Raw genomic sequence first — 16,190 nt, 5'->3', positions numbered from 1 at the left:
TACACTCATTTCAGTGCACCCCCCCCCCCCCCCACTGAACACCTCCAGCCAGAGGTCCACATGGTCTGTATCATTTATGAGCTCACCAGAGACGAGTCATGACTTCACCGCAGCAGAGCCAAGCCTAACACATCATTATTACAGCTCATTGTTCTAAACCTAATCCATACAGGAGGTATTCACACTGTACCCTCACACATCTGGAACGCCTGCTGTGAAAACCCCCAGAACGGCAGAGAAATCTTCACACAACAATCCTGTGAATTATTATGAAACTTTATTGGACTTAATGGGTATACAAATATCATGCCTATTTACAGCGTATAAAAAGCTTCTGCCAACCAACGTTTTACACATTTACAACACCCAGAAAAGGCAACGGTGCCATCACGGGAAACATCAAACCCTTCATTGTTTGCTTCGAAAAACTGAAAAATTCAATGTGAACTGCAATAAAAACCACGTGGGGCCTCAGACCATAAAACCGCTGTATTACATGTAAGCGAGTTCAAACACAAGACACAGAAAACACTCGCACACATTCCAACACACAGATTACACACTCAGAAAAACATGAGGTAGACACACGGTTAAAAAAAATAAAATACAATCAATAACTAGTTTTCTGGATTTGTGCTCCAACTACAGCTGTTCTCAGATCAGCATTAATGAGTCATACAGTGGAACTCTGTCACTACTTCAGCACACGTACTGTGTGTGATACAGCATCAGTATTTCAGATTAGCATATACCTGCTTTTCCTTATTCACAGCCATGAGATGAAAGCGGCTGGAGGTTCTCCCAGCATGCACTGGGGTAATGGAGGAGGACGAATGTTGATATTTGAACAGTAACTCTGAATTGTATGATTAGTCTGAGTGAGAGAATATCTCCAAATGATCTCACATGAGAAGATTAGATCCAGAACATAACAGCATGACACGAGGGGGTGGGAGTGGGGGTGGGAGTGGGGGTGGGAGTGGGAGTGGGAGTGGGGGAGGGGGGGGGGGGGCTAATTACATGTGGGGAGATGGATTTGCCACAGTTGATAAGAGAAACCATCAAACTACAGGAATGTGGAAAAGCCTTAATTCCACAATGACCGCTGATTATATTTCCACTCTGCTGGACACGGACCTTTGACTACATATATTCTGTGAACAGTGGGATTCAGTGTTGTTCACAGTAATGCAGCTTGATAACAGCCAGAGTGCACAACATATCATTGTTGTGTATTTACTGTATAGCGTGATATGAGGCCTAAACAAACAAGTTCTAATGTTGCTCCAGAACCAAGTGGTTCTAACAGAACTTCATCCAAACAAACAGTCGAGTTTCCAGAAACAAAATAAGACAAAGTTGGATTTTCTCCATTCTAACTGAATGTTTTTTACTGTGGACATCAGCGGTGTAGCATTGATGTCATTTTTAAAATTATTTTAAGAGGATAAATATCATTATTCAACATCACAGGTCAGGGATCTGGATTTTGTTTTGAACCTAATAAAGCTTAAATAAAGTTTAATAGTTTTACTACCACTTCTCTTCAAAGATATGAAACTGATATTTAAGATACTGATTCAAATATAGAAATTTTGCACGTTTATTTACTTCATATGAAAATATTTTTAGCAAACACACGATTTATACAAAATACTGATATGCAACAGCTTCAGTAATGAGTCATTATTGCCAAGTGGGAAAATAAAAGTTCCATCCAAATATCAGACGACTCACTGTGACAACGAAACACAGAGTTTTGTACAGAAGAAATAATCTGCTGGTCATGCTCTGTTTAATTCCTCTGTAGAATTCATTCTAAACTCTGACATGGTTTATGATGAATTCTTTTAAAAACAATGACATAAAAGTTTCAAAGTTTTTAGGATCAGTTAGATTTTTTATTTGATTTAACTTTCTTTTGTCTTGTCAGGGCGCTGTTCTTTTTTAACTTTTATTAGTCAGTAAAACAAACTCAGAGTGTGATTATTTAAAAACTAATTTGTATAACAAATCTGCATCGGTCAAATAAAACATGTCATGAGTCTGTTGTGAATAATCTAAATAAATTCGTATGAGCACATCCACCATTCACAGTACTAACACACATAGAAGACAATAAATTTCTCTTGGTAAATATATTCCAAAATATAATTTTATACACAAATATATATATTTATACTCTGTTCCCTCTGTAAAAAGCTTTATACATGTTTACATGTGAAAAGAAGAAGAAAATCAAAAGCTTTGAGTTAACATACATTCTGTTTTTCTTGTTACTTCTTACCAGAGTTAAATGGTTACGGGGAAACTTCTGCTCTCGAACTCCCCAGTTAGTCCCACACACAGTCTGATAAAAACACATACAGGTTACAACAGGAAGGCACTACAGCAACATTCATATCATTCTGAGACGGTGGGGAAGCCGCAGCATCTGAAAATATATGTCCATAACAAAGAGATTAAGCTACAGCTTATTCAACACAGCCAGTGCCAAGATTGTACACAAAAAGAACTGAGATAAGGAAATTCATTCACTGTACATTTGGCAAATCTTCTCTGTCCTGGACTCTGTCTGATAAGACAACTGACAAAAGAAATCATCCTTTCAGTTATTTATGAAGGGAAAAGGCCAAATATTCCTTTTTTACAGCTTTAAAATGGTCAGATGAATATTTTTCACTGTTTTCTCATATTTTCTAAAATAACTGTAAAAGTAAACAACAGATCAATAATGAAAACAGTATTTAGTGGCAGCCCTCGTGTAAAGGGACAGACAGGTGGACTCCAGCTATATCAGCTATGCTAAGCCATCATAAAAATCTGTGTCCCACTGACTTTGTACTGTGGTGTGTGTTTGACTTCACGCTGTCGAATCCAGAAGCACAGACACAGACTTTTAACTCTGCCTCAGGACATTTGGGAGTATTTACAATATTTACAAAAATATACACATCTTCTAAGAATAGTTTTGGGAAATATTCTTATTCGCTCTCTTTCCATCAGCAAAATAAGAAGATACCACTCTGACATCTGCAGAGTATGATGCTGAAGACAGGAAGTGATTAGCTTAGCGTAGCATTTTCAAAGAGGGTTACTGTACGAAACTTACTCTGAAACACCAAACTGATGTTTTTACGGATTCAACTGACGAGATATCACGTGTCAGTGGTGTTAACACGTGTGTTAAAAAAAAAAAGAACATGGGAAACTCACTTCGTATCTCAGCTCACTGATTATCACGTTTGTTTAAACCTGAACAGGCAGAAAGAAAAAAATCTGCGTGGTGTTTCAGAGGGAGCTTCTGTATGTGAGTTCAGTTTCCCTCTGCTTCATGCTGAGTTAGGCTCAACACCTCCTGCATGGAGCTCGAGAGAGGTATCCGTCTTCTCTTCTAACTTCTCGATAAAAATCACTGCATTTCCCAAAATGTTGAACTATTGCATTAACAACAACTAATAAAAGGGAACCTATAATGCCCCTGTAAAGCTGTGTAACATCTATGAAACTGAGACTCACACCTCTGATCTACTGAAACACAATATAATCCCTTATTAGAACTACTGTATAGAAAGAACTGGTAAAATATGTTTGTTTTTTTTACCAACCTGTGAGTGTATAAATCCAGAAGAAGTGAAATGAGTATGTTATGAAATGTGGCATTTTATCAGCACGACTTTCACATTTTTCTTTCACAGTTTTTGGTATCTACTCTCCTGCATACATTCAATACCTCCTCTGCCTTTTAAAGCCATTATCTGTCTTTGGCTCCAGATGACGGCTCCGGTTCACACTGCTCTTTCATCCACATGTTAATAGTGGTTGCTTTGCTCTTTTGCCACCTTGAGGGTTGCGTGTCATTAAGTAACATGTTACAGTACAGCCATCAACGTCTACACTAACTAACACTGACGTCACTGCTCTGTTGTGGTCAGGAAAAAAAGCAGCATTTGGATTAGAAAGAAATGCCTGGTACAAACTCACGTTTGTTCTGTGTAGTTTTTTGTACTAGATATGAGGTGAGGCTGCCGAGCTGGGTGCTAGAACTGTTACACACCAGTGACACCAGGACAGGACATTTGTCTGCACACACTTGAAGTGGCACAAAGGGACTTAACACAAGAGCTAAGGGTGTTATTGTGTGTTTTTTTTCTTTTTTCACATCCCCCAAAATAATTCCTGTTGTGGAAGGAAATCAACAAACCGGCCCCTGTGAACCGTCGGGCCCTTCCTGTGCCACGGCAGGGCTGTGTGTCCCACTGGGGGGTGTCCTGGGCTACGCTGTGCTGCTGCTGGAGCAGGGTGTGCTTTGTGTGCTGCCGATACTATGGGCCGCGCTGCTGTTCTCGGAGGCCGGTTGAGACTTCTGGACCTGCTGTGTGCCAGCTGTCTCACCTAGACAAAGAGCAGGAGCAGAGAGGGAGGGGGCGGGGCAATGGACCAAAGGGAGGCAGAAAAAATGAACGTGCATTAGAAAGTCCAGAGCTACGCTGGAATATGATAAATGGATTTGGTTGAAGCCACAAGCTCAAAGACTCTGGAGTCTTCATTGTTCATCTGTTCTCATTTTGAGAAAAATACTGTGAATCTTCTACTGCTTGCTATGACTGTCACTACTGGGCACAGGCCTCGGACTGAAGTTAAAATACAATTCTTTATTCTTTACTACAGCTTCAGATCAATTCATTCTTGCTCGAGTAAAAGCACATGGCAAGTGTGCAAATGTATACAAGACCTCTGGACGCCATCTGCCCTAACTTTCAACATCTTACAGCTAATATGCTGCAGATTCACAGTGTTTTCACTGGTTAGGACCCTAAAGATGTCACCTCAGAAAGCCCAAAACACCCAGGCACGTCCCCTCTGACTGATGATGCCTCAGACAACAAGAGATGAGGAGGTTTCCTGTTCATGGAGTTCATTTCTTTTGTTCTCTGGAATAAATTAGCCTGGCTTTAGTAGATAATGGAGAACAAACACAACACAGGACCTTCTGACTGAAGCTCAAACCACTGACTGGTTTATTGTTCTATGTCTAAATAAGCATGTCATTTCATAGACTCTCATGATCCCCCTTTAAAAAAGGGGCAAATGAAAGTGCTTATGTCTGTTTACAGAAGAGTCTCAGCTTTTAGTAAGGTCCAGTCTGTGTTTCATTTGAGTTTCTGGCTCAGTTGTTGCTGCAGTCTGTCCCTCGGTTGCTTCATAGCTTCTTTCCTCCTTGAAAAGTGGCGAGCACACACTAAAATTAAACCATCTTACACAAAGGTTTTTCTATGGATAGTTTAGCGTGTGCTGAAACTAGTGTGTCTATGTGTGAGTGCCTGCCTATATGACAGGCGTATGTATCCACAGGCGATCCTGCATCCTGCACCCTCTCTGGGGCCCCTCGCTTCTGCTAATGTTTACCAGAGCAGAGCTGCCAGCACTCTTTCCCTCACAGGATCAAGCTCTCTACAAAACAAAGGGACTTGGATTCACCTCATCTGTCTGAGGAAATATAAATTCCCAAGTCCAATATTATCTTTCTAGATAGGAGAGATAAAGGCTGCTTTTATGTCACAGGAACATACGGAACATACGCTGTGTCCAGTTGTGGTAACAGATGTTTGACTCAGTTTGACTTTAACCTTTGGACGAGGAATCACAAATTTGTGCATAAGCACAATCTCAGTGTCTCAGCCAACAGAAAAACCCCTTTGAAGGCCATGACATTTCTGAAGCTCACTCATATGGAAACACAGACATCTATTGTCTCTCACTTGTCTCAGTCTCAGGCATCAGTCTTGCCAATTACTGTCTAAACTGACTTCAGGTAATTTTAATCTAAGAAGAGGAGAAATGCAGAGTTTTATTTGTGGACCATTAAACTCCTACAAGCAAGATGGACTCCTGCAAAGATGGAGAGACTCGGGGAGACACGCCAGGACGAACCTGTCTCACAGGAAAAACGTCTGAAAGATCATCACAAGGTTAGACAGACAGAGAGAGAGACAGCATATTGGACAGAGCCACACTAAAAGTTATGCTAGCAGCACTGTGGGCCTGTACTTGAGCTAAATGCTAATGTTAGCATGCTAACGAGCTGATGTTTAGCAGCTCATGTTTATGATGTTTCGCCATCAGTCAGTGGATCATCATCATCATCAGGAGTCATCCTCTGAGAACCATGAATCATCCATCCAGTGGGTGCTGAGACAAACCAACCAGCTAACACTGCCATCCTCAGAGCCTCGCTTCTACCGTGGCTAACAGAGGAAGCTGCTGGTTCTCTGTCGAGATGTGTGCTCGCCATTGTTTTCTGATCTTGTAGCATGTTTGGATTTCAGGGTAGATAATATGTGAAATTTCTCCCCATGTGACTGATTCCACCTGTTGTCACGACTGCTTTGAATCTTTGACGTGCATGTTGTTGCACCAGTTGAGCAGCGGAGCAGAGCAGATCTGACTGCAGCCCTGGCAGGATGCAGGTCCACTTTATGTGCCAAGATAATGAGCTAAATCTCAAGTAATATGTTTGCAGGCTGCTTTTTAAAGCATTTAAACTTCAAGCTGCCTTATATGGAATTCATCTGTAGGGATGCAAACACTCCAAATATAATTCTGATGAGTACATGTAACTTGGAAAAAGGGAAAACTGTTTCTCTAGAGGCCACGAACATTGTCCTCATACCCTGAGGGGATAGACCCAAATCTGTTTTTATGTTTCAGCACTTTGTACACTGATTTAAAATATACTCTGAACTGATATTTTTGGTGGTTGTTTTCGGGGGATCTACATTCTTGGGGTTTGCGTGGAACCACCAGTGTTGCCATATAAGGTCATTTTAGCCAAGACTGCCCCATCCAAAGCTACGCTACGCTAAGGCCTATTTAAATAATGTCAACAGGAACATGCGTTTGTCTTCCAGAGTCCAGGCCATGTGTATCTTCTTCATAACTACTGTCCTCACACCTGTTCCCCACACGTTCACTTCTGACATCTAATGTATTTGGAAAATTGACCAGTTTTTTTAGCTTAGATAAAGTGACTTTCTAAAGAGGAGCCAGTACCAATATTGTGATAAGGATAAGGGTACTAAACTCTGACAGCTGCTCTCTGCTGCTAAATGAAATCCTGCTCAGTGAACACTTTTCAGTGTTTTAAACAGTTACTGTAACCGCTCTGACCGTACGGCTGCTAAATTCACAGATATCAGGGAGAAAGTTTTTCTGCTCCAACCATCCAACACTGTCAAACTGTGAGCTCCCTCCAAACTGCAAACCTAGCATAAACTTAAACACTCACATTGTTGTGTTTTCTGAAAGACTCCACTTCTAAACTCAAACATCCTGACTGTGTGAAATACGTCCGTGGAGAACACATCAGCCACAGGGTAACAGGTCAGTGACATAACGGATCACCAGTCAACGCTAAGGCCGACGAGAACAGGGCAGCTCTATTCAACGGTGAACTCAGTGGGCTGCTGGGAGCGCACTTCCTCTCAGGGGTCAGCTGGGGTCGGCGGGCTGGGGATGATGGGGAAAGTCTTGGCATCCAGTGGACAGATTGTGTGTCTTTTCCTCTGAGCGCCCGCTACACCCAACAAGGGGAATTTCCAACTCGTCTGCAGCCATTGTACTGAGAATATTTGCTGACCACCCCGCTGCCCCCAAAACATTCAAAGGCAGGAAAGAGAAGAGCTCTTGCTGCTGACCAACAGGATATATTTACAGTAGAGGAGTCAATATGTTATTGTGAACTGGCCTCTGTCAGCAGCAGGATGTTTGGCAATCCCAGCGGCACATTTCTGGCACTCGCACATTCCTTTGCATTTTTTCTTTTCATTACTGTGGAAAGGTGAGCCGGGGCTGTGGAGCAGCAGGTAAAGGACCTACCTGTGTGTGAGTAGATGAACCACAGGGCTCCGGTCAACAGAGCCCCGATCACAAAGGCTGCAAAGGCGATTCCCACGACGGTCGGAGTGTCCAGCACGTACAGTGTGTCTGAGGAAAAAATAATACAACAGCACACACTTCATACATCCTGACACGACAACACATTTTTTACAAACACACATTCTGGGAAGCTCAAAAGTTTTCATTATTATTAAATAAACAAAGAAGACATTATTAAATAAATAATCACACAAGCTGTGTTAAAAAAACACACACACACAAAATTAACTATAATTAAAGAAATTATTAAAACAACTCATTATAATGAGTTTAATCATTCTTATTTTCATAATAACAGTCTTTATTAGTCTTTTTGGGGTTTGGGCTTTTAGCCAATAGCAGAGGCCTGACAGGAAATAGGAATCTTAACTTGTCACCAGTTACTGCCCTTTCCCCCTTTCAGCAAATGATTTGCCTTTGGCCTCTCCCACCAGCCGGGGTAACAACAATGCAAAAGTAATTCTGAATTCACCAGCTGCTATACACAAACCCAGCTCACAGACACAGTAGCTAACCTTTCCTTTTATTTAGCTTAACACAGCAGCATGTGTGGCCTAGCTCACTAGCTAACTAGCCGGACAGGTGTGTGAGCTTGGTTTATTACTCAGCGTTAGCGACAACAGCTAGCTGAGTCATTTAAATATGAATCGTATGATAAATCAGTTCAATATTTTTCTTTTACACGATTTCTGCACATGATCCATTATTTCATCTTGTGTTATTTATTGATCCATACACAGATACATGAAAACCCTGTGTCAGGAAGAACAGGAAACAGATAAAGAGAATAATGGTATAGTATGACACTCCTGTAAGACAACGTACCATAACTGGGAGGATCCTGTGGGCCGGGGGGGGCTCTGTGCGTAGGAATAACTGCAAAATAAAATATAAATCTATTTTTAATGTATGTTGATCATCATATATACTGATAAACAAAAAATAACACAGTCCATGCTCTGAATTAGCCTGTCAGCCACGGGCCAGGGGATCGACAGACATGCTGGTATTTTACTGTGTTGATGGTAATTTTCTGTGGAATGTGATGCAGGAACCTAAACCGGGAGAACGCTGAAAGCTGACAGCGTCCTAAAGGATGAACCTACTGACACCGACTGGTTCTGCGTACCCATTTATTTAAAGCCATCTGGAATGCTTTCAAAAGTGAAATTAGCTGTAATGATGTATTAACAAACAATACAAAGGCGCTTGTGTATGAGCGAACTCAAGAGGCAAGCCTGGTACATGTCCAAGGCTGCAGCACAATGGGTGCTATTCTTGGAAAAAACACCTTTGAGTTTTTCATGTTGCATAATGGATGATGACAGGTCATCAGAGCAGACTTTAATTTCAGAGGGGACGATAGCCAGAGGACGTCCTCTCTGCCACCCTCCACCCCCATTCCTCTGCTCCAGTGTTATCTGTCCGCTGTGATTTGTTATACTGAGAACACAGAGAGTGTCCAGTAATGTTTTCAGCTCCGTAAGCAGAGGAGAGACAAAAAGCAAACCAAACTACAAATGTACAACTTGTAAACTTGACTTGAATTTATATGACTCTGGTCTAAGAATGTCCATTGTGGTTATCACTGAAAAATCAACTGCTTTCCAAACAATGCCTTGATTTCTCTGGGGAACAATACTCTGGATGTCTGTCAGGCCCTGACTTATGTTCCCTGCTCTAACAGGAACAGACAGTGCTCTAGACGTAAAACTCATGACCTGTGTTTGCTCTGGAGCAGCACTGATATCCACATAAATGTCATTTGTTTATGTCAGTTGGCTCCTTATGGAATGACAGAGCAATCCTGCGTAATGATTTGTTTCTGTTCAACTCTGACCTCTCATCATGAAGAGCTCAGACCACGAGTATCACCTCTGCACTGATATCCAGCTGATTCTGACTGAAAGACTCTCAACACTCTGGCTTCATACTTGTAAAACCAAATACAGTTGAACTCTCCAGTTCAAAGCTTGTTACTGTAAACAGGCCATCAGCACCACATACTGTACAGCAGATATACAGGACTCGTATGATGTATCTCCAGTATATACTTGATTTAAAAACTTTGTGTAGAAGAATATAATAATATAATGGTCACAATGTGCTGAGGCATGAATCCTCACTCACATACAACAACAATCATCCTTTTCTTTGGAGGTTTAAAGTGATGTTTTCTCTCTACCTGAAACATAGCAGCTAATGTGGAGAGTTAAAAAAACCTTACTGCAGGTTCTAAGGTGACGCATCTTCACAGATGTTTATCACAGAAATGATCAATCCAAAGACTCATTCACTTACACAGTATATTTCATACACTGCAGTTTCAAGCCGTCCAATGTTTTTAACCCTGATATTGAAGGTTTTCTTTGTCCTTCACTCTCTGCAGAGTTAAACTAAAGTAACTCCACTGGTCCTGGTGTAATGATCTACACTGCCAACCTCTCACATAAACGATACTGTTCAACTTTTCCTGAACGTTACTGGAGCTGTAAAAAAGGAATAAAATTTATTGATGTTGTGAAGAAGTAAATCTACTTTTGATGGCAGAGCTTTGAGGCTGTTTTGTTTTTCCACGCACCAAGTTGGCCACAAGTGTCCCTCTTTGATTTGTATATCAAGTTCAGCTCTTTGGGATGCCGTCCAGGGCCGAGCCGTGGCCCTTGAAAAGGCTGCTTGTTTTGTTTGCCATCCCACCATAAGTGATGCCTTTGTGTTCAAAAACACTTTGAAACTGAGCTTCACTATGGTTATTGCATATCTGTGTTTACTTCATCTCCTCCACGGAAAATAAACCCGCTGCACTGGCATGGTGGTGGTGCAGTGCATCCTGCTTTGGACTAGTTTAGCTCACTCATTCATTCATTACTGCAGATTTTAGGGTCTCTGTTCACCAATAACTCCTCCAACATCAACACTGGCCCTTCTGTGCTGAAAAGTGACTACATCCATAAGGTATCTCTGCCCAGCAGTAAAACCCAATGTCCAATTATAATGTAATAAATAGACCCACTCCTGCTCAGCATTTTCCTGTTTCGACTCTGACGACTCATCAGAGCGCGACTGATACTGGATTAACGGAGGCCGTTAACAATTTCAACATCCGAGTTAAAACAACCTGAAAATTCTCAGTTTCTGAGTTGAAACGCACCAAACAGAGTTGTGACCAACATGAAGTGCTGAGCATATTACTGCAACTAACAATTAATTGTCATTAATGATTAGTCTGCCTATTATTTCTCCCGATTAACAGATTAAACTCAAAAACAGTGAACACGAGCATCGTTATTCCCAAATCTTTCTCGTGTCTCAGCTGCAGTTCTGTTACTCATCTACCGTGTACAATTAATCTGCAGTACGCTTGGATCGGCCTTGCTGGTACATATCGCTCTCTCTAGCTCACACTGATTAAAATGACGTGATCTGTACCAAACTCATGAGTCAATAAAGCTGACTCACACTGACCACAGGTCAGTTGTTGGTGTCATTGCTCAGAGGGGATGCTGATTTGAAAAGGTCTGGCAGTTCACCAGAGACCGGGCACTCATGATATCACCCCATCTTAGTTTAGGTCATAATTAATAAAATGTGATGGTGGTGACCTCAGGCCCTCCCCACAGGCTGCTCCCTCCCCTCCATCACACTCACAGCCCCTGACACACAGCAAGAGAACGAGCGAGCAGCTCTACAAGTGCTGATCGAGGGGCCTTAAGACTCTGGCTGGATTCCCAAAGCCACTGAGAGGACCGCCACTCCCCTCACACACACACTCACACTCACACACTCACACACACACACTCACACACACACACTCACACACTCACACACACACTCACACTCACACACTCACACACACACACTCACACACACACACTCACACACTCACACACACACTCACACTCACACTCACACTCACACACACTCACACACACACTCACACACACACTCACACACACTCACACTCACACTCACACACACACTCACACACACACTCACACTCACACACACACACACTCACACTCACACTCACACACACTCACACACACACTCACACTCACACTCACACACACTCACACTCACACACACACTCACACTCACACACACTCACACTCACACTCACACACACTCACACTCACACACACACTCACACACACACTCACACACACTCACACTCACACTCACACACACACTCACACACACACACACACACTCACACTCACACACTCACACACTCACACTCACACTCACACTCACACTCACACTCACACACACTCACACACACACTCACACACACACTCACACTCACACTCACACACACTCACACACACACTCACACACACACTCACACACACACACTCACACACTCACACACACACACTCACACACTCACACACACACTCACACACACACACACACACTCACACTCACACACTCACACACTCACACTCACACTCACACTCACACTCACACTCACACTCACACACACTCACACACACACTCACACACACACTCACACTCACACTCACACACACTCACACACACACTCACACACACACTCACACACACACACTCACACACTCACACACACACACTCACACACTCACACACACACTCACACTCACACACTCACACACTCACACTCACACACACACTCACACACTCACACACTCACACACTCACACTCACACACTCACACTCACACACACACACACACACTCACACACACTCACACTCACACACTCACACACACACACACACACTCACACTCACACACTCACACACTCACACTCACACACACACACTCACACTCACACACACTCACACACACACTCACACACACACTCACACTCACACACACACACACTCACACTCACACACACACACTCCTCCCTCCTCCCCCTCTATAGTGGAAAGGGGAGGCCACAGTGAAGGTCCTAAGTGAAAACAGCCTGATGCTGAATGACTCCTCTTTTTCCACCTCTCCCTCAGCATGGACTGGTCCAAAGCAACCGAACTGGGCCTCAGCGTTAGCACACTCCCCTTTACTGCCGTCAACCACATGCTAGCACGTACACACACACACACACACACACACACACACACACACACACACTTGTGTACAGATGTTTAATGTAAACAGACGCTTTCACACACACACACACACACACACACACACACACACACACACACACACACACACACACACACACACACACACACACACACACACCAAATGTGCATACACACACACCTGCGTACACACTCACACCACACTTAATGATGACCAGATGTGGGGAAGTGATCATGCAGTGGTTTGTGGTTTGGTGTAATCTCCAAGTACCGGACTGAGCTTTCTCTGGCTCCTTCGTCCTTCACTGCAGGCTTTTTATCACACTCTCTGCACTCACAGTCACAGGAATCAGACCAAAACATCAAACCATAACTGAGCTCGTGGCATAAGGTCTTAGTGGGTGTAAAATGTCTTTTCTTTAACTCTCACTAACCTGTTATATCTGGTCGTCCTGATCCATCCACCACAACCAGCGGCTTGGTGGATGTCTTACTGTTCATCATCATCATCATGATACTGTCCAGACTGAGAGAGTCACAGGTCTCATCGGGTTGTAAACACTGTGGGGACAAAATTTGAGAAATGATGAGAATGAAGAACTTAAAGAAATTCTACAGAAAACAATCACATGACTCTATAAAAGACATTACCAGTCGATTTTCAACAAAAAAAGGCTTCAGTAAAGGCAAAGCCAAGCATTCACATTTCTCAAGCTGAAGTAAATGCCTTCTGTCACATCTGACCAAACACATGAACATGGAAATTAAACAAATGACTGACTCATTAGCCTCAGCCTGACTGATTATTATCAGAGCATAACAATTAGCTTCACAATCACAATTCAGCCTCAGGCCACTGCTCCATCACTGCGTCTGTCCAGAAACAGAGAGAAGAGTGTGAGCGATTGTGGGAGTTGGACAGATAACACGGTGAGTGGAAACTGGAAGTGATGGCTCAGACGGCTGCTTATTCTGCTCTGCAGCTGGATGCTGCAGCAAACCTTCCATCAGTCCGTGCTTCCTGCCTAGCTTTGGGTACAGACTTGATACTGTTCAGCCAGAGTAAAGGTGCTGCACTACAACACTGACTTCCTCTAAAACAAACTCCACTAATACTATGCTGCTCTGGGGAGACTACAACAACCTCGATGGCTTGTGCAGTAAAACCATTAAACATGTAAAAGAATGAAGGTAGTTTGGAGAAGGTTGAAGTGCTTACCGGTGGCAGTCTTTGGTTACTCTGAGGTCTCCTGGAGCACAGAGACATCTCACAGTGCAGGAAAAGCAGGGACATGTTAAACTTTGAGTTGAAGGTGAAGCTGAAACTTTTCTTATCCATCTGTGCGTGAGGGACAGGGAAGTCCCTCTGAGGATAGATGCTGACGGAGTCATCTGTGGGGCAGACTGTCTCAATGAGAGTGTAGTTTGAGGCCACGCTGGGGTTGGAGTTGGGAGAGATGGAGCACGATATGATGGTGAACCCCAGATCTGGATCTGATGCAGCTGATGTGACCTGAAGCATGTGAGAGAGAAGAAGAAAACATTTATTCTTCAAATACACGGATCATCTGCCATTTGTCGTGATAAGACTGAAATCATGATGGATTCATGAAAATGACACACATTATTCCCATTTCACAGCCGTTTTATGATCTGTTCACTGACCCTTTGTTGCTAAGTCACAGTGACGATCAGTGGAATAGATCTTAGGGATAACTGGCTTTCTTACAGAGAGTTAGATGAGAAGACTGACACTGCTCACACATCTGTCTGCAGAAAGCTCTGAGCTACAGCCAGGAGACAGTAAGCTATAAAGACTTGAAGTAGGCGGCTGTAGCTGGTCAGCAAGAGTCCAGGAAGTCACTGCTCCTGGCCACGGAGTAATCTGGCAAATTAACCACGTAAAAACCAGAACTTGTTGTTTTTCCAGTTTGGTTTTGGTGCAGATTAAAATCCAACTGAAATCAGATTTGGTCATTAACAGTTATTTATTGTTAAAAGGAAGAAAAACGGTCTTTGTGCTCGTTGATTGACAGCAGCTGCCAGGCTGCCTGATTACTGATGTAAGGTCGGTATCACACCTTAAGTCTACATGTCATGGGCAGGTGCGTGCTGGATACTGGAACAGCATCCCATCAAATGAATGCAAAAACATACATAGAAACAATATATTAAATGACTAAGTGGACTGCTCATAGTGATGAACCCAGAGCACCTCAGCTTTTATGGATCCCTCAGCTCGTTGTTGTGGTTTTACAGCTCCAACTTTAATATTAAGTTCACTTTCATCCCAGCTTTCATCCCGTTAGCTTACAGACTGGCCATATCACAGAATATGTAGTGTATTTGAACCACCAAATCTGGGTGGGGCAGGAAAACATAAAGTCCAGGACATAAAGACAAAGTGATAACAGTTTAATTCAGTCCACAGCTGAAGAAAAGATGTGCATCGTATTCATCCCTGCTCACTGAATCATTTGTGAAAATCTAGCTGCCACTATGAGTGTCTGGAAACCACAGCGAGGACCACCGCACTGATGTTGACACAAGACAGAAACTCAAACAAATTTCTTCAAGTAGTATTTCAGTCTGGGTTAGGATGGTAGTAATATATTTCCATCCATAACCACAAGACAGTCCCTTGAGTTATTATTCCTCCTCTTTCCTCCTTTTGGATTGTCAGTGTAACGGTATCCACATTAGAGAGGAGCCGGCCAGTGAAAAACAGACACAGACACAGAAACACAATATTCAAATTATGCAGATTAAGGCTTATAATGTATAACAGAGCTTAAGATTGATTGCACATATATTTACAACAATATATCGTGTGTGCACAGCTGGACGGAGGTATGCTTTGAAAGGACAAAAAGCCACTCTATGAGCATCAAAGTGCACTTGTGCATCTTTTGGCCATAGCCTCAGGTCAGGTCTCAGCATAGTGTGAGTTCTGAAGAGAGGCTCATACACAGAAAACTCTTTGTAACCTGCTGGCTCTGCGTCCACGCTGTCACCGAAGCATCTCCTGCTGATATCATCATAAATCATCTCTTCACAGGAGCTCAGAGTACCAGTCTTTGCCATCTCTTGCATGACCTCCAGTAATTACTGTTGCGAAACAAGGATTTTGAACCAGACAGACACGTTGAAGGGAGACACAATGAATGTGAGGGGTGAAAGTG

General features: G+C 42.8%; 1 protein-coding gene across 1 annotated transcript in view; it reads right to left on the bottom strand.

The window, feature by feature from the left end:
* Positions 1–260: 260 nt before the first annotated feature.
* Positions 261–16,190, bottom strand: part of tgfbr3 (transforming growth factor, beta receptor III) — a 65,428-nt gene continuing 49,498 nt past the window's right edge. Inside the window, exons 13-17 of the mRNA XM_041040032.1 lie at positions 14,228–14,521; positions 13,443–13,569; positions 8,764–8,814; positions 7,879–7,986; positions 261–4,395 (exon numbers count right to left, since the gene is read on the bottom strand). Coding sequence (XP_040895966.1) covers positions 4,277–4,395; positions 7,879–7,986; positions 8,764–8,814; positions 13,443–13,569; positions 14,228–14,521 — 699 coding nt within the window. The 3' untranslated portion in view covers positions 261–4,276. The remainder of the gene's footprint in view (positions 4,396–7,878; positions 7,987–8,763; positions 8,815–13,442; positions 13,570–14,227; positions 14,522–16,190) is intronic.

The sequence above is a fragment of the Toxotes jaculatrix genome, chromosome 6 (assembly GCF_017976425.1).
Source record: "Toxotes jaculatrix isolate fToxJac2 chromosome 6, fToxJac2.pri, whole genome shotgun sequence".
NCBI lineage: Eukaryota > Metazoa > Chordata > Actinopteri > Toxotidae > Toxotes > Toxotes jaculatrix.
The sequence above is the reverse complement of the archived record's forward strand: the minus strand, read 5'-3'. Positions and strand labels throughout refer to the sequence as shown.